Genomic DNA, 26,781 nt, shown 5'->3' with positions numbered 1-26,781 from the left:
TTATCTCCTGATGGGGAGGAGATACTCGGACTGTTTGCAGTTAGACGTTCCGTGTTATCTCGGTATATGTGATGTATATTGTTCTAGGTTCCACATACGGTCTCTGCTTCGTGAGGCTACTGGATTCACTCTCTCCTTACCCTACCTCCTCCTCCTGCAGGCACAACGTGGACTATCTGACCGGTTCCTGGTGGCCAGTCCTAGAGGATCTGTACAACGCGGATATCCCCGTGTATAGGTTTGTACAGCGGCCGGGAGATCTGGTGTGGATCAACGCGGGGACCGTTCACTGGGTGCAGGCCATCGGATGGTGCAACAACATCGCCTGGAACGTGGGGCCGCTGACACGTGAGTTGATGTCCAGGAAGTGGTTTCCACCACCGCGGTGGAGGACGTCATGGCTGGAGCTTGACTCCCGTACTAACGGTAAATCTCCTGCTCCCCCTCAGCTTATCAGTACCAGCTGGCCCTGGAACGCTTTGAGTGGAACGAGGTCAAGAACGTGAAATCCATTGTTCCGATGATCCACGTGTCGTGGAACGTGGCGAAGACTGTGAAGATTAGTGACCCCGACCTCTACCGCATGATAAAGTGAGTGTGTGACCTTTTGACAAATACAGCTTCCCCCCTTCTAGTTCCTGGGTAGGGAGACTCGCAGTTTAGTTAATCTACCACTTCCGGGGTTTGCCACGTAAGTTTCCGGTGTGACTGCTCAACCGGGCCTTTCCCAAATCCTGCAGTTCTGTACACATGTGATATCCAGATGGGGAGCAGCCATCTGTACTTCCTGTTCTCAGGATCTGCGTGATTATTCCTCCCCATTGAGTTACTTCTCCCCGGTTATTAAGCAGCTGATTATTTTTGATTGGTTCAGGCAGTCTTTGTGGGAGGAGGAGAAGAAGGGAGTGATGGTGCAGGTCAGGAAAATGATTAGGTAATGCTGGCCCTGCCACGGGCTGCCACCGGTCTCACATTCCCTGTACCGCGTTGTTTGGCAGGCACTGCTTAATGCAATCGATCAAGCGCTGTCAGATACAGCGGGACAGCCTGATCCGCAGCGGCAGGAAGATCGCGTACCAGAGCCGAGTGAAGGACGAACCTGCGTATTACTGCAACGAGTGTGATGTGAGTGCATTCCCTTCCCCCCGCATTTAATGCGCGTTTAAAGGGACAGTACGCAGAAGCTGCTGGGGGTCCGCGGTACGACAGGAGCCCTCCCTTTCCATGGTCCCTTTTCCATGGTGGCCGCTTGCTGTTTCATTAGTACGTCTTGGTATATATGGTATAGAAGACACGAGGCGCCGCCGCCGCGCAGGAGACGGGCGCCGGCGGCTTAACCGTGTATATACGGGCATAGCATATTAATAATCCATATTAATAATCACCTTAAACATGAACACGCTCATACGTGTGTAAGCGATGCGCCAACACGCAATCACACAGGGAAGCAGCCATAGTCGTGACACAATGGATCCCCCCATTAAGACCATTGGTTGGGGTTTAATGTCCCTTTAAATACATCACGACCCCTCCTGCCTTTGGCAGGGCTTTTTTTACTCCGCGCCGTCCCGTCTCCCCCCGTAACGTTCTGCCCCCCCCCGCCTCCCGCAGGTCGAAGTGTTCAACATCCTGTTCGTGACGAGTGAGAGCGGCGGGAAGAACACGTACCTCGTCCACTGCGAGGGCTGCGCGCGCTCCGCCAGCAGCAACATGAGTAACGTGGTGATTCTGGAGCAGTACAAGATGGAGGAGCTCATGCACACGTATGACGGCTTCAACCTGGTGAGTGAGCAGCGCGGGTCGCGCCCCAGGCAGCCTTTGAATAATTAAATAATTTGGGCTACTCACGGCCTCTATCATTAGTGGCTCTCGGCCTTCTCTTCCTTATTGGCTCATCTTGATTTTTTATTCTTTTCTATATATGTATATATTTATCTTTTTTATTTTTATTAATCTTATTTAATTATTTTATAATGGTTTTGTACTTGGAATTTTGATGAATAGATTTACGATCTGAATGCCCTGTTTAATTTTAGCACGGTGAGCATGTTTTTTATGCCCCGTTTGATATTTTATATTTTAAAGTAATTACTTTATAGACTTAGTTCTTATTTTTATTTAAAAAAAATGTTTATTTTTCTTTTAGGCACCACCCCCAAGCACACGGTGAGGCTCCGCCCCCTCCTGCTGCCCCTACAGCAGCCTCTCCCCTTTCTTCATCTGCCACCGAGCCAGCCAATCAAATCTCCCCCCCTCCTTTACCCCAGAGAGAGGGAAGAGGGGGGAAATGGTGCTATCCAACCAGCAAGTCACAGACGAGAGCCACGGAATGGGGGAGGATGGAGGGGAGCCAATCATAGATCGGCAGCTTTTGTCTCTCTCCAGCCAATCGCAGGCCTTGTTTACACAGATCCCGTCCCAATGCGGGAACAGCCAATCAGGATGCAGGATTCTACTTGTCCACATTGCTAATTTTATTTTATTTTTTTGTAATTTTATCAGGAATATTTATTCTGAAATCTTGAATTTGTGACTTTGGGGAGGGGGGGGATTTTATTTGGGGGGGGTTGTACATTAATTTTTTTAAATATTTTTGTGAATGGGTTTTTTGTGTCTTTTTTTTGTTGTCTTTGCAAGTTGGGGGTACTGAGTTTTTTAAAAAAAATATGTTAAATTAAGTTTTTAGAGTGGTGCTCGGCTTTTATTGATGGGTGGGTGGAGGGGGGCGGCCCACAATGGCCCACGTTGAGTGTTATTGTGAAAGGGGAGGGGGGGCATGTGAGGGGCTTCTCCGTGTGTGCGTTGGGGGGGCCTGGCTGAGATGCTGGAGGATAGAGACATCGACTTAACGAACGGAGAGAAATTGTTGATGACTGCGTTTTTTTTTCTCTATCTTTTTTTTCATCCACTAATGTTTTAGCTCCTTTTTTTTCGCGAAGGAGGGGTAAAACCTCACTGGCGGGGCAATGCCGCGTGGAAAGCGGTGGGGCGCGCGGGCGCATTGAGCGAAGTCATTGCTTGGCTCTCTGCGATGGGGGCGCCATTAACAAAGTTTTTGTGGGGGGGTCTTCAGAGGTTCTCCACTGTTTCGCTGGCATCGTCATCTTGCCCCCCCCCACGGGCCGAATGGGGGGTCCCGGTGGGATTCTCTCTTCTCCTTTTATAGAAACAAGACCCCCCCCTCCCCCAATGACTGTGCGTGAATGAACCTCTCCCCGAGTTCTGTCCATTGAGAGAGGGATACGGGTTTTTATATATATAACAGAAAAAATACCTATTCAGCGCAGACTTTCTCTCTTTTCATCGTTTCCTTGGATTTTCACCCCATTTCCTGGTCTCTGTAATATAGAAGTTTATTAAAAAAAAATAAAAATGAATATATATAAATATAAATATATATATACAGAAATATATATAGATTTGGTTTATCTTCCCGTCTGCTGGTCGTCGTCGTTGCTTGTCGTGTGTCTCTGTGTTGCTGTCTGAACCCCTCTTGGGTTTCGTCTTTATCCATGTTTGTTTCCTCTCGCCGTCTTCTTTAACGTTTCAAGCTATCCCTAACTCCCATCGCTCCCTTCTCTCTCCGCCTGCCCCCCAACCCCACCGTCCTCTCTAACCTTTCCATTTCAGCGTTCGTTCTTCCTTTTTTTAAAGGCGCTGTTCCACCTACACAGAGCAGATCCGCCATTTTATTCTTCTCCTTTCCCGTAAAGAGCGTTTTGAGAAGATTCTTTTTACGCTTGTATGGCAACAGCCAATCAGCACTCGCTATTGTGTCACATGGTAATTAAACATTCCCTGAAAAAAAAAAAAAACTAAACAAGGCAAGATTTTTTCCATGAAAATTCTTTTGGTAGGAGCCGGGCATTCAGCAGTATCCGGAATAGGGGGGACAGCACCCTTAATGTAGACCCCCGCAAGTCACTTCATTCTGTCGCTACGCACCCCTGCTCCGTTTCATTCTCACCCCTGCTCCGTTTCATTCTCACCCCTGCTCCGTTTCATTCTCACCCCTGCTCCGTTTCATTCTCACCCCTGCTTTTCAACGTCCCGCCGCCTTCATATACTTTTCTTAACCCCTTCACGACAAAGTACGGGCTCATTAATGGGTTTAATGACAACCCGTTGTCCTTAAGGGGTTAATGTTCATTAAAAAGAAAAAAGGGGCAAAGACCCACCCATCAGAGCCAATTCACTCACACGCGGCCTCCATCTACACATCATTCTAGATGCATTTTAATCCATTAAAGAGCTGTAAAATTCACGTATAAATATAGATATATATATAAATATTAAAAAACCCTAGTTTTTTAGATTATTTATCATAATTACACCCGACGTGTAAACAAACAGTATTATATTCCAAAGAATATAGCTTATTATCTTTTAAAGGTGCTGTCCCACTTAGACAGAGCCTCGATGTGCACTCGCTAGGATGTTAAGCAAATGGATCCTTAACAGATCCTTTCCTCTGAGATTTTTAAAGCTTGTGTGACATCAACCTATCAGCACCTGCTTTTGTGTCATGTGACATTTAAGTCTTCCTGGTGATATAACGAAAACTTTATAAATGGCAGGAAACCCGGACAGTTTGTAGATGTAAAACACGCCCGGCTGTCTTGGACTTCCGCTGCACACCGACACGTATACAGTATTCACATCCCTATACCGTAGCGCCCTGCGGTATACGCCTCGCTCGTGTACGCTCCCCATCGTTTCACGCTTTGCATGCCGCGGAATCTGCGTATCTCATAACTTCTTTGACCACTACATCAAGGGCGTCCCACCCGACATTCAGGGGGCCACCGACAAACCCCGGCTTTACAGGATAGCACTTAGCACACTACTCGGCAGTGAGTCGGAATTAATTGCCCCCCCCCCCGAGAAATCCCTGGGTTTTCGGCCCCCCGGTGGCCGCGTTGGACACCCTTCACCATGTGCTTGTGTGTGAGTGATCTGTTCCTCTGGATCTACTGTTTTTTTTGAGCTCTCAATCTGTTCTACATACACATAGTCTAAAAAAAAAAAAAAAAACTCTACGAGACCTCATAAGGGGGGAAAATCCATTAAGCTGAAATTACCTTGAATTTTTTTTTTTTTTTTATATATATTTTTTTTCTCTAATGCATTATTTATTACGTTCTGCGGGTTTGTTTTTCTTCTTTAGAATTTAAGATGTTTGGAGCATTTTTTTTTGTAAAAAAACAAAAACACAAAAAACTGAAAAAAAATATTCTGTGTATAAATTTTTTTTTTAATTTTTTTTCTGTGTGTTTTTCGGTAGGGTAAATATTTCCCTTCTTTTTTAATGGTGCTACGTTTCCTACAATTTTTGTAAATTGTTTTAAACTGGTGGAAGGGTAGATGATTTTAACGCAAGGGGGGGTTGCATTATGTTCTTGTTTTTGTATTTTGCCCTGAGTGATGGGGTAATGCTGGGGGGGGGCATCAAGAGAAAAAAAAAGGGGGGTAACTGCAGGGAAGAAGTCTGTTAGGGGGGTGTTTAGGGAGCAACCATCTTGCAGGCAGCTGGAGGGGACTGGGTTGAGGATGTGAGGATCTTACAGGCTGTGGAACCGAGAGGACTTCATGGAGATGCCAACCACTGCTAGGAGCCGGGTGAAGGCAGTGTCACCGTGCTGGGTCTCTGGTGCTAAGGTCCCCTTTTTTTTTGGGTTACACGCCTGGGGCACATCGCCAGTCTCCATAATAGCTCACCTGGTGCTAAAAACCAGTCGCTTTGTTGGTTCAGTGCTAGTTTGGGTGGGTTTTTGTTTTGAAACCTGGAGAGATGTCCTCCTCTAACCCATGGGGGGGTACTTCTTCTACGCATGGAACTTCTAAGACTATGCACGCCCCTGGTTTTCATCAGACTGAACTGGACATTCACGGGGCATTTATTTGGAACTTCAGATGATGAGGAGACTCTGTAGACCTCCAGGACTCTTGCTGAGTTGAGTGGGCAGCCTCAGATGTTGGGTAAGAGCCACTCGGTGAAAGGATCCGGTGGAAGTCTTCTGGGTCAACTTGCCTGGCAGAGGTGGTCTAATTCATCGAAGAGAGTGTTGTGGGACTTGTTTGGTGAATTAAGAGCGTCGGCGCCCTCTTCTCAAGTCTTCAAAACTTCTCCATTTTTACCATCGAGACACAAGATGCTTATTCTCCCTCCCCCCCCCCACCGGTGAGCGGACAGAGAAGACTTCACTCCCCTGGATTTTAATTTAATTTTTTTATTTTTTTTAGACTGTATGTACCCTCTTTCCTCACCCCATCACACAAACGCAAAACTTCTTATTTTTAACTGAGCCAGCGACTTTTTTGCCTTTTTTGTGAATTTGTGATATTAATAAATCTGAAAAAAAATAAAGATTTTGATAAAAAAATCTGATTGTAGCTTTAGATTTTCCATATGTTTGTCTATTTATTTTATATCCTTTTTTAAATTTTTTTTTTCAAAATTCACAATTTCTTAAACTGAATTAAAATTCACAGAAATGTCAGCCACAGAGAATAACTATATAAAGAGGGGGAACGGGAAAACAGAAGTGACCAATGAGTTCAGATTCTTAACCCCTTAATGACAAAGCCCATACATGTACGGGCGCAAAATGCATTGTTTTCAATGGCTTTAGGGACCGCCCGTTGTCCTTAAGGGGTTAAACAAGGGCATGTTTACAAACCCAATAGCTGTCTGCTGACACTGGTTCCAAAACCGGCCCTCGGCCTCCTTAATAGTGATGGCTTTCAGGATCTCCTCACCGAGTCCCAGCCTGCTCGCGAATTTGATGGAGACCTGAAGTGGCCGATTTAACTGCTTTAGCTGCTGTGATACAGCTGCAGTGCACAATGTCAGGAAGCATCATGCCAAGCACATAGTATTATCATACATCACAAGTGATCGTTGATGGTGACGGAGGTGTCCATCGGAGTAAGCAGCAGCGGTTTTAAGGAAAACGGCTCTAAGTCAGAGGCTATTTTTCAATTACACAGAACATGTAATGTGAGAAAGACCATTTATCAAAAAAAAAGGGTGACCTCAACCACATATTGCATCACATGGGGCAGAAATGATGGAAAAGCTGCCCTGCAAGATAGATTTTCTGCAGCTGGTTAAAGGGGAGATCTGGCCACAGTGACATAGGAAGCAGAAAAAAAAACAATGGAAGCATAAAAAGACTCCCTGCAAGGTGTAAATGCTGCATGAATTGTTACTCTTGACAACCCCTAGTGGCTAAATGTGGAACTGCAAGCAAAAGTTGATTAAGGCTCAAATTCTTCAATTATTGTTATTTATTTCTGTGGCACCAACAATGAATGCAGGGCTTCTTACAGTCCCTACATGCGAAGGTTCTGACAAACCCAGAAATGACAGACTAAGATGACCTGATACATGATTAGGGGAAGAGGGCCCGGCTCCCAAATGTATGATCTGGAGAGGTGAAAGAGGAACGATTACACCCATGACGCTCCATTTCCTGTATTTGCTGTATTACAGATTGTTCCTTTTTTTTTTACTCCAACGTTACTCCAACGTAATCTAAAAGAATATTCTAAAAATATACCGATTAGACAAACAGATAAAAACATTAATAACCATCTGCTATGTGGATTCATAGACGCAGTGCTGGCACGAGCCGAATTTAACTCATCAGAGTGAACCCCGCAAAACGATGATCTGTAATTAAAAGAAGTTAAAAGCTACAGATTAAAGAAAGTCATTATGGATTATAGCGACCTCTTGTGGCCGCTGAGTGTTATGCAGGCAATATTCCATGAGTACTAGTGCCATCTTGTGGCCACTAAGTATATTGTCATAAATATTCCTGAAGTGTACTGTTAATAAATGTCCATCCCTTTATCTTGGTTCAAGGGTTAATTGTCTAATTTTGTGAAACACCGTTTACTCACACACCACTGGCTTATTATACCGTGGTCAGCGATACAGGAATCAGGACAAGATCGGGTATCACAGGTTATCGGTGTGTATAGCGGTGCTGGGTACATTAAAGAGCACATGCTGGGTATTCAGAGCTCTAGATTTCCAACGGGAACTCAATTAACCAAATAATCTGAAAAGATGCTCAGGGCAAAAGAGGCATCTGCGATCTTCCAGGCCCATCCATAGCTTCCCCCCCCATTTCAATGAAATGGTTGACCCCAGGTATATGGGGTACTGGGAAAACTGAGGACAATAGATTATATCCCCTCCCCCCGCACCTCTATTGGTTTGTTCCTGGGACACTTCCTGTCTGGAGTGTGAGCATGGAGTGCTTCCTGCGATGGAGTGTCTGCCTGTTTTGTGTCTTCAAATGAAGGTGGCTGAGCGAGGGCAATATTAATTATTTCTACACAAAATAGTATGACAGGCGGGGGGGGACCTTTTTTTTGTAAATAAATGGAAAACAATTGAAATGCCTTGAAAAATAAAAGTCTTAGAAAATATTTCCATTATGAATGATGAATCCAGTGAAAATATAAGAATGAGTCGTTGTACAGCGCTGTGGAATATGATGGTGCTTATATAAATTATACAAATAATACTACTAATAATACTACTAATAAATAATAATAATAAATTATAATAATAATAATAACAATAATAATGAATAATAATCCAGTCCAATTCACAAACGGAAAAGCAGTTTGTATTTCTGCCTCAAGGGGGCGCTGTCATCCCTTCAACAAAAGACAGAGGGTCTCAGTGTGTTTTTCCCTTAGAAGTAGAATTTAGAGTGCAAGCCTTCAAGACCTCTCAGGTCTCTTCCTCGGGCGTATTATGTAATGATCATTTACCCGAGGAAGAGACCTGAGAGATCTCGAAAGCTTTGAAAAGAGGGGTGTGTGTGTGTGGGGTTTGTGTGTGTGGGGTGTGTGTGTGTGTGATTGTGTGTGTTTGTGTGTGTTGTCTCCTTAGACACAGGACATGAACGCTCCAATAACCACAGTTCAGATAAGGGTCCTGGGTGGTCCTCATAACCCATTTGCTGCAAAGCATCCTGGAACCTGCACTGATCAAGAAGCCCTCAGGTGGGGTGGGGGTGGGGGCACATATAGGGGATTCATCCATTTGCAGAGGGGAAGCTTCATACAGCTAAAGCCCCCCCCACGCATTAAATGCATATAATGGCTGGTTCTGCCCTTTAAACCCCTGCTTTGTTTTAGGCTGCATCTTGTACATGCGCAAAATGAGGAGATATATTTGCCCCAAACAGCCTGCCTGTGCCATCTTTGCTCCAGCTTGTTAATGCCCCCAAACAGCTTATCTGTGCCATTCATTGTCTCTTGCCCCCCCAACATACACTATGGCACACATTCTAACACACCTGCTTACTCATACTCACAGACACACACACGTACACGCTGATTCTAACACACACTGATCGAAAGGATCAGCAACTTCACTATAGGGAGAGATGTGGTAATGGGGAGGAATAATCATGCAGATCCTTCGAATAGCAAGTCATGATGGCTGTTACGCACATAATGGGGGGAGATCTATATATAATGACTTCTTTACAACACCATTACGTGGGGTTTTAGTGGATAGAGTGTAACGGTCCCTGTTTATCGCTCTCCTCGGCCCTCCACTTAAGTGATTTACGAACTGTTATGATCCATCCCTTATCAGGGTGTTTGCTGAACCCGTATGATGCTGCCGGGCCGGCAGGGATGTTTCCGGATTATGATTACTTGATAGAATATACCGTCAGATCCCCCCGCTCCCCCCCGTCTAGTCGCCCGTTTCTCCTGCTGTAACGACTCAAACCTTAATCAGTTGTTGGTCTCGTTTTAGATTCAGGAGCCGTATGTCTATCCCATGTGTGTTTAATACCCTCACTTTATTAGCCTCTACCACCTCTGCTGGGAAGCTGTTCCACTTATCTACCACCCCCTCAAAACGAATGCCAGCCTATTAAAAAGTTTTTTATATGACACTGGCATCACTGGGTCATCCCTGGCTATGGTCACCGCAAACTGCAAATTCTCCTAGCCCACAGAGCTTGCACTCTGTATAATGTATTGATGAACTAGGGCTAGGCTATAGTTTTATGAAGGCTTGTGAGCAGTTGACCCGTTATAACTATTCTGTAGGTTTGTATTTAATTAGCGCAGGTTCCGGGACCCTGATGAGGACCACCCAGGATGCTGATTTATCTACTGGAGAGAACTGTGATGGATGATGCTGGGATGACTCGCCCCCAGAGCTTACACTCTCAATGCATATAAGATAGAAGGGGGATGTATATTGGGGGTTGGGGAACCTATACATTCCAGAGAGGGTGGACTGTTAGGAGGAGTGAGGCATCCCTGCATTCCTAGATAAGAGGAGGGGGAGGAGAGGGCACCGGGGTATTAGGAAAGGAGAGGTACTGAGGACCAGATGAGAAGAGGAAAGGACCAGGAGGACAGGAGAGACCAAAACACCCCGTTGGCCTAGAAGAAGCCCCCTTTTCAGTACATGTCTCGCTCCGACGTGAATCAGGTGGCGGTGGGCGACGATGCCCCTGCCCCACCACCCCCATATACCCCACTCCCTCCCACCCCCAGGGAGCCCCTGGATTGCTGGGCCTGCGCGGTTCTGATCACAGCTCACAATCTGCTGGTGGGAGCCGCTAACCTGCTGATATTCCTGATCCTGTGTGGAGGAGCCCTCGCCCCCTCGGCTGCCATGCTGCTCTACGGGTTCCTGTGCCACCCCCAGGTGAGTGGAAGCCCCCCGTGACCTCTAAAACAAATGTCGATTTGCTGTGGGGCAAAGTGGGAATTTGCAGGGGAGCTGCAGTTTCATCCCATTGCCTTCACTCTGCAGGGCAGACCCCGTGCAGCTTCTCCCGCAGAAAGAGTCGGGCCGACCCTGTATAATGTATAGTTAATGCTGGGAGAGAATGAGCAGTTTCTCATAATTTAACTATACATTATACAGGGCCCGCTCTGTCACTAGTAAACTAAATGTGTAGCGTCCATGAAAGGCTCCACTTATTGGAGTAAACGCTCTCTAGACAGTCCGAGTAGAAGGCATCTCCGCTGTCCGTGCTCTACTCAGGAACCCGGGCTCCATAACCAACCCAACCAGGGATGCAAGTCATACAGGGGTGGTAGATAAGTGGAACAGCCTCCCAGCAGAGGTAATACAGTGAGGGGATGTAAACATGCATGCGATTGATAAAGGTTTGAGTCTTTACTGCAGGAGAAACGGGCAGAATAGACGGGACGGGGGGGGGAGCGGGGATGATCAGCGAGTTTCAGTTTATATACATTTTAGAATCCATTGCATGTTCACAGCAACTCCCAAAATGCTCAGCCAACAGCAACTCCAGCTGTCGTCTTATGGCACATGCCCCTTAAATACAATATTTAGTGGAACCCGCACCTCGCCTCCTCCCTCTCTGCCGCATTCATGCCCAGTATGTTAATTTAACTATACATTATACAGGGCCAGCCAAGCTCTCCCTGCAGGAGAGACTCACTGGGGCTGGACCTTTATAATGAAGTCAGAGATTAAACTGAAACTCTCCCTTTAGTGAATGGTGAGTGGCCCAGATATACTGTTCCTAGAGGTGCCCCCCGCGGTCGGAGGCCATATGCACTAACACCATTTTCCTTGACATCCTTCCAGTTCCGGCGACCCAAAGAGACGCTCTGCTCCCCGCTCCTCACCCCGGTGGCCTGCACAGCTCTGCTGGTCTTCGGCGTCATCCTTCTGCTGCCCTTCCTGATCCTGGGCTTGGCGGCGTACGCCCGGCTGGCTCACGCGCTGAAGCTGGGGTCCTGCTTCCTGCCCTACAGCCGCGCCGTCTATCAGGGCCGCCAACGAGGAGCCAAGGAACGCCAACAGGAGAGCAAGTCTTGGGTGTGAGGGAGGCCTTGGCCACCAGGAGGCCATCGTACCGCGGTGGACGCCAACCCATGGACATCCCCACTGCCGCAGCGTGCGACGTCCTTAACCCCGAAGCCTCTCAAGTGTCCAAGGAGACACGACGCTGGCTGTGGATTCTCGATGTCGGCTGCAAAGCACCACTTCTTGTGTTTGGTGACCCGTTACTGGTTGTGTTAATGTGTAATATGTGACATCACAAACGGTTCATGGCTTTTCTAGCCTACAAACCAATAACAATCGTTATGGTGAAGCCCAGAGTGATGTCACAGTATAACACGGCGTTCTGTGCCGCATGAGCTCACAGCCTACCTTTAAAACCAGACTCACCTGATCTATATGCGCTTTATTTTTATATGAAATACATTTCATTATACCAAATTTGCCTTTTTTTCTTATTGTTATGTATACATGTCACGGTGTAGTAGTGTGTGAGGGAAGGCTGGCACTGCCGCTGTCTGCGCTTTATCTGTGCTGTGTATACATGTCACGGTGTAGTAGTGTGTGAGGGGGAGGCTGCCGCTGTCTGCGCTGTATCAGTGCTGTGTATACATGTCACGGTGTAGTAGTGTGTGAGGGGAGGCTGGCACTGCCGCTGTCTGCGCTGTAGCTGTGCATACATGTCACGGTGTAGTAGTGTGTGAGGGGGAGGCTGGCACTGCCGATGTCTGCGCTGTATCTGTGCTGTGTATACATGTCACGGTGTAGTAGTGTGTGAGGGGGGCTGCCGCTGTCTGCGCTGTATCTGTGCTGTGTATACATGTCACGGTGTAGTAGTGTGTGAGGGGGAGGCTGGCACTGTCTGCGCTGTATCTGTGCTGTGTATACATGTCACGGTGTAGTAGTGTGTGAGGGGAGGCTGCCGCTGTCTGCGCTGTATCTGTGCTGCGTATACATGTCACGGTGAAGCATTGTGTGAGGGGGAGGCTGTTACATGTCACGGTGTGGCAGTGGGTGAGGAGAGGCTGTTACATGCCACAGTGTAGTAGTGTGTCGGGGGAGGCTGTTAAATGTCACGGTGTAGCGGTGTGTGAGGGGAGGTTGTTATATGTCACGGTGTAGCAGTGGGTGAGGCTGTTACATGTCACAGTGTAGCACTGGGGGAGGCTGTTATATGTCACGGTGTAGTAGCATGTGAGGGGAGACTGTTATACGTCAGGGTGTAGTAGTGTATGACGGTGAGGCTGTTGCATGTGACGGTGTAGCAGTGGGGGAGGCTGTTACATGTCACGGTGTAGTGGTGTGTGAGGGGGAGAATGTTACATGTCACGGTGTAGCAGTGGGTGAGGCTGTTACATGTCACGGTGAAGCAGTGGGTGAAGCTGTTACATGTCACGGTGTAGCAGTGGTTGAGGCTGTTACATGTCACGGTGTAGCACTGGGTGAGGAGAGGCTGTTATATGTCACGGTGTAGTAGTGTGTGAGGGGAGGTTGTTATGTGTCACGGTGTAGCAGTGGGTGAGGCTGTTACATGTCACGGTATAGCAGTGGGTGAGGCTGTTACATGTCACGGTGTAGCACTGGGTGAGGAGAGGCTGTTATATGTCACGGTGTAGTAGTGTGTGAGGGGAGGTTGTTATATGTCACAGTGTAGCACTGGGTGAGGAGAGGCTGTTATATGTCACGGTGCAGCAGTGTGTGAGGGGAGGTTGTTATATGTCACGGTGTAGCAGTGGGTGAGGCTGTTATATGTCACGGTGTAGTAGTGGGTGAGGCTGTTACATATCACGGTGAAGCAGTGGGTGAGGCTGTTACATGTCACGGTGTAGCAGTGTGTGAGGCTGTTACATGTCACGTTGTAGCAGTGGGTGAGGAGAGGCTGTTATATGTCACGGTGTAGCAGTGTGTGAGGGAAGGTTGTTATATGTCACGGTGTAGCAGTGGGTGAGGCTGTTACATGTCATGGTGTAGTAGTGTGTGAGGGGAGGCTGTTATACGTCAGGGTGAAGTAGTGTATGAGGGTGAGGCTGTTACATGTGACGGTGTAGTAGTGGGGGAGGCTGTTACATGTCACGGTGTAGCAGTGTGTGAGGAGAAGCTGTTATATGTCAATGTGTAGCAGTGGGTGAGGGGAGGTTGTTATACGTCAGGGTTTAGTAATGTGTGAGGGTGAGGCCGTTATACATCAGGGTGTAGTAGTGTATGAGGGTGAGGCCGTTACATGTGACTGTGTAGTAGTGGGGGAGGCTGTTGCATGTCACAGTGTAGCAGTGTGTGGAGGGAGGCTGTTACATGTCACGGTGTAGTAGTGGGTGAGGGGGAGGCTGTTACATGTCACGGTGTAGCAGTGGGTGAGGGGGGGGTTGTTACATGTCACGGTGTAGTTGTGGGGGAGGGGTGTAGTTTAAGGATGATTTCGGTAATTTGATTAAATATAAATACATTTTAATCAGAACTCTGCCTGGAACCCGGTTTGCGTAAATTCTCTGACAGCGTGTTAACAGACTTGTAAGGCTGGTCACGGAGCTGCGGGTATACTCCAAACACTCTGCTCGCGGTGCTTCCGCCTTCTCTCCTCGTTCAGGAGGTAAATAGTTAACAGTCCTAGGGGGTCCAGCGTCTGGGGACTCAGAGGTACTGGGGGGCCGTGACACTCTCGAGCTCCACCTGGATGGATACAATATGGTGGCCGGGGACCATGGCGAGACCCAGAACCCGCGGCTCTCTGATGGGAAACGTGTCTGCGGAAAGAACACATACCAAATCAGCCCTGCTTTCTAACCGCTGCCCGGTCACTATGACATCATACCAACCAACAGGAAGTTCTTACATAGAATGACATCTAGTCTGTCCAAGTCTCCTGCCCTTAATCAGTCGTTGATCCTGTCTTAGATTCAGGAGCCAGTTAGACTAGATTTAGTTTAAATTCCCTCATTACCACTTCTGCTGGGAGGCTGTTCCACTTATGTACTACACCTAGGTAAATTAGCCCGTGGCACCCCTATTACTTCACGCATCCCGTCAGTCTCAGCTTCCGCAGATTATCTCACCCGACGGCCGAAGGAATTCCTGCGCGGAGCCCAAGATGACGTTGCAGTCCCGGTCTGTGCAGAGGAAGCAGCCGATGAGCGACCGGCCGTCCGTCATCTCGATCCGCATGTTCCGGTTCAGGAGGGATTCCAGTTTGTGACGGGCAGAGTCACCCAAATCGCTATCCGAGTCCTGCAGAGACACAAATTACCCCGAGTGACGGGACACGGAGGGCAACCCGGAACAGCTAACACACCCCATCAGAACCCGCCGAGTAACAGCGTTGGGTATATCTGCCCCAGATGTAGCTTACATACCCAGCTCAAGAGAGGCTGTATCTGCCCCAGGGGTAGATTAAATAACCTACAAGGACCTGCAGATCAGAAGACAATTGCCCGAGGTATATCTAAAGGAATAGCGGCTGTGCCAGCCCTAGGTGAGGGGGCATATTTGCCCTGGTAAGGGTTTTAACAGCCTAAAAAGGGCAGCAGCCCAGAAGTCTACCTGCCCCGGCTGGAGGCATTATAAACGCTTTATAGCCAGAGGAGGGGGAGTATCTCCCCCCGCAAGGGGTTTATATACAGAGGAGGGGGGAGTATCTGCCCCCGCAAGGGGTTTATATACAGAGGAGAGGGATGTATCTGCCCCAGCAAGGGGTTTATATGCAGAGGGGGGGTATCTGCCCCAGCAAGGGGTTTATATACAGGGGAGGGGGATGTCTCTGCCCCAACAAGGGGTTTATATACAGAGGAGGTGGGAGTATCTGCCCTACCAAAGGGGTTTATATACAGAGAAGGGGGGGGAGTATCTGCCCTAGCAAAGGGGTTTACACAGAGGCAGAGAGCAGAGGATATATCTGCCCCGGCTAGGGGTTTATAACACAAACTCTTACCCCTGCCGTGGGGCTGCTCTGCCTGCTGCAACCATTCTCCTCCAGCTGAGCCGCCATGATGATCCCCACACACTTCACAGGGATTGGTTAAATCAGAACTACAACTCCCATCAGGCTGTGCGTGGGCCGGGGGCGTGATGCTTTGAGTTAACCAATTAGCGCAAGGGCTGGCAGGATGTTACTCATAATGGACAGGTTGAGAACTACACAATTTCCGGATGTACCCGGAACTCGTCACGCATCGGATCAAAGCCAGGCTTGATTTTCTTTCTTTTTTTTTTTTTAACCGAGAAACAGGAAGCGGAAGTATGGCCTGGAACGCAAGCGTTAGTGAAACGCAGAAATGTGCAGGCAGCGCGTCCTGTTACCATGGTACCTGCCATTGCTGGATCTGCAGACATGACCGTCCCTCCTCGGCGCCCGTTCTATACACCGCGTGAGGTCTCTCGGCACTGCACCCTCACCGATCTGTGGGTGTCCTACCTGGGCAAGGTGTACGATCTCACCCCGCTGGCCAAACAACACAAAGGTGACCCGGCTCGGTGTCAGCTGCGTGGGGCATCTGTGTCACTCGTGGGTGGGGAAGACGGCTTCATATCCATACACGATCCGGTGACTTATTGTAACATTTCCCCTCCTGCCATTTGTTAAATCCCTTTAAGTGAGATGTTTCTCTTACATGATTGTAAGCTCTTTGACCTATTACATATTAGTCAGGATGAAGAGCGCTGAGAACACATTAGTCACCCTTAGTATTACCGTAATTAGGAGCTGCTCACATCCGTCCCTATGGGTCCCTGCCGGTACCGGACAGCCCAATAGTCAGAGAATTTCTCTGCCTGATCACAGGTGGCAACCTTTCCTGTTTCGGTTCCCATTGACATATAATCTGACCTGCTGGTGGCCCCCGAGTGATGGCGTCAGGGCCACAGGGATTCTCACACATTTTATTATTATTTATTGATTTATATGGCGCCGTCCTATTCCACAGAGTTTTCCTGCTCAAAGGAGCATACCATCTAGACGGAGTTGGGGGTGAGATGGTGCTTTAATATTTGAAGTGTTGTCCTTGGCTCTGATTGGCTGCACCGTTTCCGAAGCCGTTTAACCGGATCTCTCTCTCTATTCTCTTACAGGGGACGTTTTGTTGAAGCCGATCATTGCGGCCGCAGGAAAGGACATCAGCCATTGGTTTAATCCCAAGACTGGTGATGTAAGACACAGACAGTACATAGCTTCCAAATGTCCCTGTTACGGAGAGACAGTCCCTCTTTGGAATTAAACCCCTGTACCCCTCCTCCTCTATGCCCTTCACTATTCTCCTGATGCCCCCTCTTTCCTCTCCTGATACCCCTCTTTTCTAGGAGGGTATGCTGGGTATGATGATGTCACAGGGTTCCTAAAGGCCCCTAACAATGGGCATAGAAACAGCAGGAAGCAGTTTTATGAATTAATTGTGTAAATAAAACCCGCTATTCTTCTTTTAAATGCCCCACTCAGTTACACAAATACCCAGCAATGGGGCACAAAGTCACATAAAAAGTCTGGCCAAACATCTCCACTTTTGGTCTTGTCTGTCCAAAGGATGTGGTTCCACAAGACTTGTGGTTTGTTCAGAAGCAACCGTGCTGCCATGTTCTTTTGAGAGAGAAGAGACTTTCTCCTGGCAACCCTTCCAAACAAACCATACTTGTTCAGCTTTTCTCTATTTGTACTCTCATGAACTTTAACACTTCGCATGTTATTATTATTATTATTTATTGTTTTATATAGCGCCATGAAATTCTGTAGCGCTGTACAATGGGTAGACAGGACATAAAAGTGGTATTTAACATAACAAAATGACTTACAGAGACAACAGGTGAGGAGGGCCCGGCTCGAAGGAGCTTACAATCTAGCATCTAAACTCCTATGGAAGCAGTAAAGCTGTGCTTAATTTTTCACACAAAGCTTCTACATTTTGGCTTTTTTTTTCATTTTTTTTAATACACATTGTAATATGTCACATGTTGTTCATCTGAGCTAGTAATTACCTAATTTTAGACCTGCTGAGGAACAGCTAATTGTTAGCATGTCCTGGTATATAAGACCAAGACCATCGAATCACAAATGTGTGTGTTTATGTATATGGATGAGCCGTATTACTGAGATACACAGAATTGTAACTGTAATTACCTTGTGCACCCTCTACTGGCTGCAGGTTGTATTGCAGTCGGTAAACGCTTACAATCTAGAGGGAGTTAGGGTATAAATCACTATGATTTAGATCATCCCTTGATAAATCTGTAAAGTACAGATCATTTCTTGTTTATTAGGAAAATGTGTTCGATATATGCAGGTAGTATTTGACAATGGATGAGAATCATTCTATCCACCTAGTCTGGCCATCTCTGTACATTTTTTGCTGCTGTAAAAGACTGCTTGTCTTATATTCGTCATAACCTTATCTCTATTCCATGCATGTTTTGATTCCCTACAAACCCCTCTCTCTTATTCCTCCCCCAAAGATTAAGACGTACATAGATCCGCAGACGGGCTGTTTGAAGTATTACACTCCTCAGGGACGCTTTATCCACGTGCCTCCATCGTATCCGTCGACAGACTGGGACAATAGCTTTGGGCGTCCATGGTGGAGGGATCCTTCCTATGAAATCGGTATCCTGTCTTCCAAAACCAGGTTCATCCGTATCATCAATACGCTGACTTCTCAAGAGCACACGCTGGAGGTGAGGAGCCACTAGAAATACAAAAAAAAAAGATTTTGTTATGGTTTCATCCCCATAGGAAAAAATGGATGATCAGCAACTTGCTATAGCGATAAGACAGTTTTTCAAACTTCAGACTAAGCTGTGAGTTTGACCCAGATGGCAGGATCTGGGAGTTTGACCTTACCCTTGAAAGGTGACGCAGAATGATCGGTGAGTCTGCCCCACCTCTTGCAGGGTGATATAGACAGAAAGAGTTGTGAGTTTGACCCTCCCACTCCAGGGTGACACAGAAGGAGCTGTCAGTCTACCCCCCCTTCCGGATGACAGTCCATATATGAACCCAATTTCTATTGTAGGTGTGTTCAGAGGAGAACATGTGGGAGATCCTGCACCGATACCTGCCCTGTAATGCCCACGCAACCAGTTACACGTGGAAGTTCGATGGGGTTCCCCTCGACATGGACAAAACCCTGCAGGAGAACGGAGTGCGGGACGAGGACGAGGAGTTCGAGCAGCTGACGATCGATTCCGACCTCTTTACACCCAGTATACTCCTGTATTTTAACGATGACCTCACTGAATATTAGAAAACAAGAGTAATGATTCGGGGCGAGAACAAACTTAGCCACGATTATGTCCTATAGCTGATCATTAAATTGTAGTGCCAATCTTACCCGTCATGACAGTCAGTTCCTTATTAGGAGGGGGTATATTTTAATGCCAGTAGAAACAAGTAATTCTATTATATATTATACCTGTGAAATATTATTATAGCAGTTTTTGTCTGTGTCTGTGGCCAAAAGCAGCAAGGAGTCCACAATAAATCTGTTTCATTTTGTAACTTTTGATGGTTTCACAGTCTACCTTTCGTATAATCACAGTAACCTAATAACATAGCGGTAACATAATAAATTCCTCCCCGCTTTTTATCAAGAAGACAGCAAAAAAACAAATACATTGAAGCGATTTCCAATTATGCTTCAAAACGGAGACTTCCTTTTTGGAGACTCCAAAATGGCCTCTGATTTCTAACTGGATCAACAAACTAATCCTTATAACCCGTTATATCCCTGTATATTCCTCATATTATATATTATATACTCTCTGGCCGTATAACTAATCCCGTCCTTATAACCCATTATATCGCTGTAGATTCCTCATATTATATATTATATACTCTCCGGCCGTATAACTAATCCCGTCCTTATCACCCGTTATATCCCTGTATATTCCTCAGATTATATATTATATACTCTCCGACCCGTATAACTAATCCCGTCCTTATAACCCGTTATATCCCTGTATATTCCTCATATTATATATTACATACTCTCCGGCCGTATAACTAATCCCATCCTTATAACCCGTTATATCCTGTATATTCCTCGTATTATATATTATATACTCTCCGGCCGTATAACTAATCCCGTCCTTATCACCCGTTATATCCCTGTATATTCCTCATATTATATATTATATACTCTCCCCCCGTATAACTAATCCCGTCCTTATCACCCGTTATATCCTGTATATTCCTCATATTATATATTATATACTCTCCGCCCGTATAACTAATCCCGTCCTTATAACCCGTTATATCCTGTATATTCCTCATATTATATATTATATACTCTTCGGCCGTATAATTTATCCCATCCTTATAACCCGTTATATCCCTGTATATTCCTCATATTATATATTATATACTCTCCCCCCCGTATAACTAATCCCGTCCTTATAACCCGTTATATCCCTGTATATTCCTCATATTATATATTATATACTCTCCCCGTAAAACTAATCCCCTGCTTATAACCCGTTATATCCTGTATATTCCTCATATTATATATTATATACTCTCCGGCCATATAACTAATCCCGTCCTTATAACCCGTTATATCCCTGTATATTCCTCATATTATATATTATATACTCTCCAGCCTGTATAACTTATCCCGTCCTTATAACCCATTATATCCCTGCATATTTCTCATATTATATATTATATACTCCCCGGCCGTATAACTAATCCCGTCCTTATAACCCGTTATATCCTGTATATTCCTCATATTATATATAATATACTCTCCAGCCCGTATAACTAATCCCATCCTTATAACCCGTTATATACCTGTATATTCCTCATATTATATATTATATACTCCCCGGTCCATATAACTAATCCCGTCCTTATAACCCGTTATATACCTGTATATTCCTCATATTATATACAAAAAACAAAAACTGTCTGCGCTTCTTACCCTAATAAAGTTGGCAACAAATATATAAACATAATATAAATGAGAGGTTTTGGTTATATGAATTGGCCAAAGCATAATTAAACTCACCCGCCACGTCAAGGCACACTCTCAATAGGGTGAGAACCTACCAAAACCTCTCATTTATATTATGTTTATATATTTGTTGCCAACTTTATTAGGGTAAGAAGCGCAGACAATTTTTGTTTTTTGTATACATTGTACAGCCAATACACTGTTTTTGCAGCATGCTTACACCTGTTTGGTAGGCCTCGTATTATACATTTGTATTATTTGAGCCTGAGACTAGCCTAGCGCACCGACATTTTTTCTATTCCTCATATTATATATTATATACTCTCCAGCCCGTATAACTAATCCCATCCTTATAACCCGTTATATCCTGTATATTCCTCATATGATATACTCTTCGGCCGTATAATTTATCCCATCCTTATAACCCGTTATATCCCTGTATATTCCTCATATATTATATACTCTCTGGCCATATAACTAATCCCGTCCTTATAACCCGTTATATTCCTCATATTATATATAATATACTCTCCAGCCTGTATAATTTATCCCGTCCTTATAACATATCCTTTTATATTCCTCATATTATATACTCTCCAGTCGTAAAACTAATCCCGTCCTTATAACCCCTTATTTCCCTGTATGTTCCTCAAATTATATATTGTATAGTATCCAGCCTGCATAACTAATCTTTTTGCTCACTCTTCTTTCCTTAACAACATAGATTGAAAGTAAGGTTGTTTTCTTTGCTGAGAGGCCGGTAAAAATCCTTTATGTTATATCCTTACAACCAGGTTCACTTCAGACTCACTGTCTGCAAGCGTAGAACGTGCCTCTACTGACTTCAACAGAAGCTCTTTCCTGCAACTGATTACCTGCTTCTAGTCTCGATAAAGACGACGTTTATCTGAACTCTTCTATAAAATAGACCTTTGTTAGCCGTTGTGAACAGGATTCGAACCTGTGTGGGGAAACTCCATTGAATTTCAAGTCCAAAGCAGTAAGCAGTGTTCTCCCTAAGATGTGCGCTTGTGCGCGTACATAGCTTTTAGAGACAGTGCACACGTCCAAAAATTGTGAGCACAACCAGTAGCGTACCTAGCGGGGGGGGGGGGCGTTCTGCCCCGGGTGCCGCTTATCAGGGGGGTGCCACCCCTCCAGAGACAGTAATGTCTGCCGGTAGAGGAGCAGGCTCCGTTGGGGAGATCAAGGATCTCCCTCTAACTGGCTTAAAGACAATCAAGGGAGCGGGAGGTCTGTTAATGCAGACCTCCGATCCTGCTCCCTTCCGATGCGCCCGGCAACTGATGCTATCACACATACACTCATTCACAAACATTCAGCATAAACTACAGCATAACACCCATCACTCTCACACACTTACTAATCCACTCTCACTGGATGTTTTCCTACCTTTTCTCTGTCACTTTTCCTCCTCCTCTTCGTTTTTCCTCTAGGTTTTTCCTCTACGCTCCCCCCCCCGCTAGGTACGCTACTGGTTGTGCTCACAACACTGAAGCCACGCCCACCGCCTTCCACACTCACTGCACCGGAAGGACAGGACACAGAAGAAGAAGAGCCTAGAGGAAAAACGAAGAGGAGGAGGAAAAGTGACAGAGAAAAGGTAGGAAAACATCCAGTGAGAGTGGATTAGTAAGTGTGTGAGAGTGATGGGTGTTATGCTGTAGTTTATGCTGAATGTTTGTGAATGAGTGTGTGTGTGATAGCATGGATGTGTAAGTGGGGGGTGGATAGCATGGCATAGGGAGGCTGCAATTACATTCCTATCATGGCCAGGTTCCAGCATCTACTGTCTGCCTGGGCATGATAGGAGTGTGATTGTTGATTAAATAACAATATTAATATAATATATAATTGCTGTTAACAATCAAATATGCTATTAATATTGTCATTGACTTTTTCTGTCCACTTTTGGTGTGTTACTTTGAATAAAAGTGTTTTTTTTTTTGTTTTTTTTTTAAAGGTTTTTTGGCTCAATGTATAGTGATAGGCGTTATGCTGTACCACCGTCAATGTCTGCCTTAGTATATAATGATAACAGTTATGCTGTACCCCTGTCAATGTTTGCCTAACGATAGAAGCTATGCAGTGTGTATGTGGGTGGGGGTGTGTATGTGCCACATACAGGATCTGCCCCAGGTGCCAAATACTATAACAGTTTTTCCCAATAAAATAAAATGAAATAATAATTTATTTATTTTTTTATCCTTTATGCGGCCCTGAACCTCCACTCGTGATTCGCTCATAATTTACTTATGCGGTGAGAATTTCACCTTTAAATTAGACCATGGAAGTGGAGTCAAAAGGGGTGGAAATATATAACTCCACCCCTTGCAATGTGAATTTTTTCAGCTCCACCAACTTCGCTTTATATGGACTGTGTGACAGAGCAAAATGGAAATTAGGAGAGAGGCTTGTCTGTCAGACAGGTTGAAGTTACAGTAAGTAATACTGTTGTGTAACTAATACTATATTATCGGACTATAATGTAGTGTTATTAACCATGAGCGGGCTGTACCAAAAATCTAGAATAACAATTTAAATTGAACATTTGCAGAAGCATATTGTGCGCACAAAATGTTGGCTCTGGGAAAATGTTTGCACAAGAGAGATTTTCTGCGCACACCACCTAAGAAAAATTAGAGGGAACATTGATCTAAAGCCTTAACCACTCCATTCCAACAATGGAGCCAACAAGTCTCAGAACTCCTGTTCCAGAATGTGAGAGAACAATCTTTAATTCTTTTGCTCTCTCTCTTCTTCTATTATTGAATGTAAGCATGTTTTTTTTTATGCTGAGAGGCAGTAGATAACCTTTATCTTATATCCTTACCACCAAACGATGCTAGCACTTTTTCAGCTAATGATGTGGGATTCAATACAGATTCACTGTATACAAGCATATAATATACCTCCACTGATTTCAATGGGAGCACTTTATAGCCACTGATAGCCTCATTCAAGTCTCTAAAAGAATGCTTCCTGTGAACAGGACTCGAACAGGATTTCTAGTCCAACGCCTTCTAGTCCAACAGTTGCTATAGGTTAGGGAGCGCATTCTGCCACAACCACAGGGGGTTGTATATCATAAATTCAAATAGCTTCTTGAGTTTTCTAAAAGCAACTCCAACAATGTAGCCTACAACCACTCGACCATCACGGCTCTGAGTAGGTAGTTTAACACAGGCATTCTGGCACAACCACAGTGTGGTCCAGAAAATCCATTCAAACAGCTTCTTGACTGTCTTACAGGCAACTCCAACAATGGAGCCAACAAGAGGATGGTAAATATAAGCTAGCTAGCACTTATTCAAAGATTCAATTCAGACCCACTGTCTGCAAGCATGGTAAGTGCCTCCGCTGATGTCAAAGTTAGCCCTCTCCTGTCATTGATTTCCTCCTTCAAATCTCAATAAAGATGATATTTATCTGAACTTTTCTGTAAAATGAACCTTTGTCAGCCGCTGCAAACAGGATGCGAACCGGCAGGGGGAGACGCCATTGGATTTGAAGTCCAACGCCTTAACCACTCGGCCATCGCAGCTCTGTGGTGGTTGTTGAAAAAAGGCTTTCTGGCACAACCACAGTGGGTTCCAGATAATCCATTCAAACAGCTTTTTGACTGTCTTACAGGTAACCCCAACAATGGAGTCAACAAGTCTGAGAACTACTGTTCCAGAACGTGAGAGAGAAATCTTTTAAGAATTTTTGATCTCCCATTCTGCCACAACCACAGAGGGTTGTATATCATAAATTCAAATAGCTTCTTGAGTTTTCTAAAAGAAACTCCAACAATGGAGCCAACAAGGCTGAGAACTACTATTCTGGAACTTGAGAGAACAAGAGTTTTTGCTCTCTCTTCTTCTATTTAAAAACATGGGTTGAATGTATGGATGTGTTCCTTTGCTGAGAGAAACTGGTTTCCTTACCACCAGTCACTCCTAGCATTTGTTCAAGGATTCAATTCAGACCCACTGTCTGCTAGCATGGTAAGTGCCTCCGCTGATGTCAAAGTTAGCCCTCTCCTGTCATTGATTTCCTCCTTCAACTCTCAAGTATAACGATGTTCATCTGAACTTCTCTGTAAAACTAAGCTTCACCAGCCGCTGTGAACAGGATTCAAACCTGTGCAGGGAGACCCCATTGGATTTCGAGTCCAACGTCTTAACCACTCGGCCATCACAGCTCTGACAGGACTGAGAAAAGGCATTCTGGCACAACCACAGTGGGTTCCATATAATCCATTCAAACAGCTTCTTGACTGTCTTACAGGTAACTCCAACAATGGAGTCAACAAGTCTGAGAACTACTCTTCTGGAACTTGAGAGAACAACAGTTTTTGCTCTCTCTTCTCCTATTTAAAAGCATGGGTTGAATGTATAGATGTGCTCCTTTCCACCAGTCACTGCTAGCATTGGTTCAAGGATTAAATTAGATCCACTGTCTACAAGCATAGTAAGAACCTCCGCTGATGTCAAAGTTTGCCCTCTCCTGCCACTGATTGCCTCCTTCAAGTCTCAATAATGATGATGTTTATCTGAACTCTTCTGTAAAATGAACCTTCATCAGCCGCTGCGAACAGAAATCGAACCTGCGTGGGAATACCCCATTGGATTTCAAGTCCAACGCCTTAACCACTCGGCCATCGCAGCTCTGTGGTGGGTGCTGTGAAAGGCATTCTGGCACAACCACAGTGGGTTCCAGATAATCCATTCAAACAGCTTCTTGACTGTCTTACAGGTAACTCCAACAATGGAGTCAACAAGTCTGAGAACTACTGTTCCAGAACGTGAGAGAGAAATCTTTTAAGAATTTTTGATCTCGCATTCTGCCACAACCACAGAGGGTTGTATATCATAAATTCAAATAGCTTCTTGAGTTTTAAAAAAGCAACTCCAACAGTGGAGCCAACAAGGCTGAGAACTACTATTCTGGAACTTGATAGAAGAAGAGAGAGCAAAAACTCTTGTTCTATTTAAAAACATGGGTTGAATGTATGGATGTGTTCCTTTGCTGAGAGAAACTGGTTTCCTTACCACCAGTCACTCCTAGCATTTGTTCAAGGATTCAATTCAGACCCACTGTCTGCAAGCATGGTAAGTGCCTCCGGTGATGTCAAAGTTTGCCCTCTCCTGCCACTGATTGCCTCCTTCAAGTCTCAATAATGATGATGTTTATCTGAACTCTTCTGTAAAATGAACCTTCATCAGCCGCTGCGAACAGGATTCGAACCTGCGTGGGGAGATCCCATTGGATTTCAAGTCCAACGCCTTAACCACTCGGCCATCGCAGCTTTGTGGTGGATGTTGAGTTAAGGCATTCTGGCACAACCACAGTGGGTTCCAGATAATCCATTCAAACAGCTTCTTGACTGTCTTACAGGTAACTCCAACAATGGAGTCAACAAGTCTGAGAACTACTCTTCTGGAACTTGAGAGAACAACAGTTTTTGCTGTCTCTTCTTCTATTTAAAAGCATGGGTTGAATGTATAGATGTGCTCCTTACCACCAGTCACTGCTAGCATTGGTTCAAGGATTAAATTCAGACCCACTGTCTACAAGTATAGAAACAACCTCCGCTATTGTCAAAGTTTGCCCTCTCCTGCCACTGATTGCCTCCTTCAAGTCTCAATAATGATGATGTTTATCTGAACTCTTCTTTAAAATGAACCTTCGTCAGCCGCTGCGAACAAGATTCGAACCTGCGCGGGGAGACCCCATTGGATTTCAAGTCCAACGCCTTAACCACTCGGCCATCGCAGCTCTGTGGTGACTGTTGAGAAAAGGCATTCTGGCACAACCACAGTGGGTTCCAGATAATCCATTCAAACAGCTTCTTGACTGTCTTACAGGTAACTCCAACAATGGAGTCAACAAGTCTGAGAACTACTGTTCCAGAACGTGAGAGAGAAATCTTTTAAGAATTTTTGATCTCGCATTCTGCCACAACCATAGAGGGTTGTATATCATAAATTCAAATAGCTTCTTGAGTTTTCTAAAAGAAACTCCAACAGTGGAGCC

The 26,781-nt window shown here is 45.4% G+C and overlaps 4 protein-coding genes and 4 non-coding genes across 11 annotated transcripts in view; 3 read left to right on the top strand and 5 right to left on the bottom strand.

Moving 5' to 3' along the window:
* KDM6B (lysine demethylase 6B) overlaps positions 1-2,544 on the top strand; it is a 57,144-nt gene extending 54,600 nt beyond the window's left edge. For all 4 annotated transcript variants that reach the window (XM_053462291.1, XM_053462292.1, XM_053462293.1 and 1 more), the window contains 5 exons: positions 161-348; positions 450-591; positions 999-1,125; positions 1,612-1,782; positions 2,147-2,544. In XM_053462291.1, coding sequence (XP_053318266.1) covers positions 161-348; positions 450-591; positions 999-1,125; positions 1,612-1,782; positions 2,147-2,170 — 652 coding nt within the window. In that variant the 3' untranslated portion in view covers positions 2,171-2,544. The remainder of the gene's footprint in view (positions 1-160; positions 349-449; positions 592-998; positions 1,126-1,611; positions 1,783-2,146) is intronic.
* Positions 2,545-10,376: 7,832 nt separating this feature from the next.
* On the top strand, positions 10,377-12,256 carry TMEM88 (transmembrane protein 88). The gene is made up of 2 exons (XM_053464358.1): positions 10,377-10,702; positions 11,618-12,256. The coding sequence occupies exons 1-2, from the start codon at positions 10,460-10,462 to the stop codon at positions 11,855-11,857; spliced, it is 483 nt and encodes a 160-aa protein (XP_053320333.1). The 5' UTR covers positions 10,377-10,459; the 3' UTR covers positions 11,858-12,256.
* Positions 12,257-14,238: 1,982 nt separating this feature from the next.
* Positions 14,239-15,871, bottom strand: NAA38 (N-alpha-acetyltransferase 38, NatC auxiliary subunit). Its single transcript, XM_053462988.1, has 3 exons — positions 15,738-15,871; positions 14,866-15,037; positions 14,239-14,556 (listed from the first exon to the last, which is right to left on the bottom strand). Exons 1-3 carry the CDS (start codon positions 15,792-15,794, stop codon positions 14,444-14,446), a joined length of 342 nt encoding a protein of 113 aa, XP_053318963.1. The 5' UTR covers positions 15,795-15,871; the 3' UTR covers positions 14,239-14,443.
* A 205-nt stretch (positions 15,872-16,076) lies between these two features.
* LOC128490941 (cytochrome b5 domain-containing protein 1) lies at positions 16,077-19,290 on the top strand. The gene is made up of 4 exons (XM_053463089.1): positions 16,077-16,266; positions 16,874-16,950; positions 18,245-18,463; positions 18,802-19,290. Exons 1-4 carry the CDS (start codon positions 16,107-16,109, stop codon positions 19,030-19,032), a joined length of 687 nt encoding a protein of 228 aa, XP_053319064.1. The 5' UTR covers positions 16,077-16,106; the 3' UTR covers positions 19,033-19,290.
* A 5,574-nt stretch (positions 19,291-24,864) lies between these two features.
* On the bottom strand, positions 24,865-24,946 carry TRNAS-CGA (transfer RNA serine (anticodon CGA)). The gene has a single exon. It is a non-coding gene; the product is annotated as a tRNA-Ser (tRNA).
* A 384-nt stretch (positions 24,947-25,330) lies between these two features.
* On the bottom strand, positions 25,331-25,412 carry TRNAS-UGA (transfer RNA serine (anticodon UGA)). The gene has a single exon. It is a non-coding gene; the product is annotated as a tRNA-Ser (tRNA).
* Positions 25,413-25,971: 559 nt separating this feature from the next.
* Positions 25,972-26,053, bottom strand: TRNAS-UGA (transfer RNA serine (anticodon UGA)). Its single transcript has one exon. It is a non-coding gene; the product is annotated as a tRNA-Ser (tRNA).
* Positions 26,054-26,441: 388 nt separating this feature from the next.
* On the bottom strand, positions 26,442-26,523 carry TRNAS-UGA (transfer RNA serine (anticodon UGA)). The gene has a single exon. It is a non-coding gene; the product is annotated as a tRNA-Ser (tRNA).
* Positions 26,524-26,781: the final 258 nt, after the last annotated feature.

The sequence above is a fragment of the Spea bombifrons genome, chromosome 4 (genome assembly GCF_027358695.1).
Source record: "Spea bombifrons isolate aSpeBom1 chromosome 4, aSpeBom1.2.pri, whole genome shotgun sequence".
NCBI lineage: Eukaryota > Metazoa > Chordata > Amphibia > Anura > Pelobatidae > Spea > Spea bombifrons.
This window is presented reverse-complemented; position numbering and strand designations above follow the sequence as displayed.